We start from the raw sequence: 2324 nt of genomic DNA on the forward strand, positions 1-2324 counted from the left end.
TCTGTGTCTGTGTGTGTGTGTGCGTCTCTGTGTCTGTGTGTGTGTGTGTGTGTGTGTGTGCTCATAAATATGACCTGAAACACACACATACTTGTCTATATATAAGATATGATAGAATAATACTATGTGTGATCCTGGAGCACAAAACCAGTAATAAGGGTCAATTTTTTAAAATTGAGATTTATACATTATCTGAAAGGCAATCAGGCATCAGAGAAAGGGCAGAATAAATAAGCTTTCCATTGATGTATGGTTTGTTAGGATAGGACAATATTTGGCTGAGATACAACTATTTGAAAATCTGGAATCTGAGGGTGCAAAAAAATCTAAATATTGAGAAAATCATCTTTAAAGTTGTCCAAATGAAGTTCTTAGCAATGCATATTACTAATCAAAAATTAAGTTTTGATATATTTACGGTAGGAAATGTACAAAATATCTTCATGGAACATGATCTTTACTTAATATCTTAATGATTTTTGTCATAAAAGAAAAATGTATAATTTTGACCCATACAATGTATTGTTGGCAATTGCTACAAATATCCCCCAGCGACTTAAGACTGCTTTTGTGCTGCAGGGTCACATATATGAACTTCTGCTCTTTTAATCTGCACACACCTCGAAGGCGTCTCCCAGACGAGCCACAAACGTTCTTCAGCTTCTCTAAGAGAAAAACACACGTTACTCACAAATATTAATAACACAATAACAGCCCTGCATCATATGTGCTCAATCCAACCCAACGCATGTTTCTTACTGATTTTGATTTACTTAGCATTTTTGTTATGATCAGAGACAGATGTGGCTGATAATTATAGTTAACTAAACCTAAAGCCATAAAAAATGTTGTTAAAATTAAATTTAACTCAGCATCATCAGATTCTCTAATTTATTGACTTTTTTTTTTTTTTTGCAAACCAGCAGAGTTGGTGTGTAGATGCAGGGCTGTGTTTGATACTGTTCTGACCTCCAGCTTTCACACCTTTAGCGATGGATCAATAACAGGAACAGAAGGAAATCACTTGCACACACCTGCTGTTTCTTCCTGCGCGGAGAGAGTCTGGGCGAGAGACGCATGAGCGGATGAACCGAGTGAGACTGAAAATCAAACATTCACACATCAGCAATAAATAACATGCAATACAGACAGAATGCAGTGAGAGGAGCTCTTCATACCTCTCTCTGGACCGAGCCCACTGAGTTGTGTGCTTTAGAATAGTGAAAGAGAAACTGCAGAGCAGAAGAGACGTCAGCGCTGTCAGAACGTCTTCAGACTGATGTGTGGGATGTGTTTGAGAGATCTTACCCTCTTGAAGACATTCTGGATCTGCTCCTGATCCTGATTCCTCCACTCCACACCACACAGAGAGCTTAACAGAGACGAGCCCTGAAACACACAAGACAGCATCTGAAAGATGAATAAATAAGCTTTCCATTGATGTAAGGTTTGTTAGGATAGGACAATATTTGTCTGAGATACAACTATTTGAAAATCTGGAATCTGAGGGTGCAAAAAAATCTAAATATTGAGAAAATCATCTTTAAAGTTGTTAAAATTAAGTTCTTAGCAATGCATATTACTAATCAAAAATTAAGTTTTGATATATTTACGGTAGGACATTTAGAAAATATCTTCATGGAACATGATCTTAATATCCTAATGATTTTTGGCATAAAAGAGAAATGGATAATTTTGACCCATACAATGTATTGTATTGTATTGGTCACAAATATCGGTGGTCAAAAGTTTGGAATAATTAGGAAATTGTAATGAAAGAAGTATTTTCTGCTCAGCAAGGCTGCATTTATTTGACTTAAAATACTGTAAAAATAGTAAAATATTATTATAATCTAAACCAGCTGTTTTCTATGTGAATATCTATTAAACTGTAATGTATTTCTGTGATGCGCAGCTGTATTTTCAGCATCATTACTCCAGTCTTCAGTGTCACATGATCTTCAGAAATCATTCTAATATGCTGATTTGCTGCTCAAGAAACATTTCTGATTATTATCAATGTTGAAAACAGTTAATTATTCCAAACTGTTAGATAGATAGTCAATTATAAAACAATAAACAAGCCAAAAATGAATTAAATCATGTCTTCTCATACCTGAATATAATCTCCATAATCGTCACAATCTGTCAGTGGACTTGGATAGCTTTCTGCAATCATAAATACAAAGTCAATTATTTATTAACGTACTAATTTGTTCATTTATTTTCACTGTAAAATATTGAAATTGTATACTAGACTCAAAGATATCCCTCTCCAAAATCATAAAGCACTATAAAAACTCACCGAAACACACACACACACA

The 2324-nt window shown here is 34.6% G+C and overlaps 1 protein-coding gene across 1 annotated transcript in view; it reads right to left on the minus strand.

Annotated features, from left to right (window-relative positions):
* Window positions 1-620: 620 nt before the first annotated feature.
* The window catches only part of nms (neuromedin S), a gene marked incomplete at its 3' end in the record, with an annotated part of 2282 nt that continues 578 nt past the window's right edge, over window positions 621-2324 (minus strand). Inside the window, exons 2-6 of the mRNA XM_016498651.1 lie at window positions 2117-2169; window positions 1309-1389; window positions 1179-1232; window positions 1035-1100; window positions 621-663 (exon numbers count right to left, since the gene is read on the minus strand). Of these exons, the coding sequence (XP_016354137.1) occupies window positions 621-663; window positions 1035-1100; window positions 1179-1232; window positions 1309-1389; window positions 2117-2169 (297 nt within the window). The remainder of the gene's footprint in view (window positions 664-1034; window positions 1101-1178; window positions 1233-1308; window positions 1390-2116; window positions 2170-2324) is intronic.

Source organism: Sinocyclocheilus anshuiensis, unplaced genomic scaffold (assembly GCF_001515605.1).
Source record: "Sinocyclocheilus anshuiensis isolate Anshui unplaced genomic scaffold, SAMN03320099.WGS_v1.1 scaffold1123, whole genome shotgun sequence".
NCBI lineage: Eukaryota > Metazoa > Chordata > Actinopteri > Cypriniformes > Cyprinidae > Sinocyclocheilus > Sinocyclocheilus anshuiensis.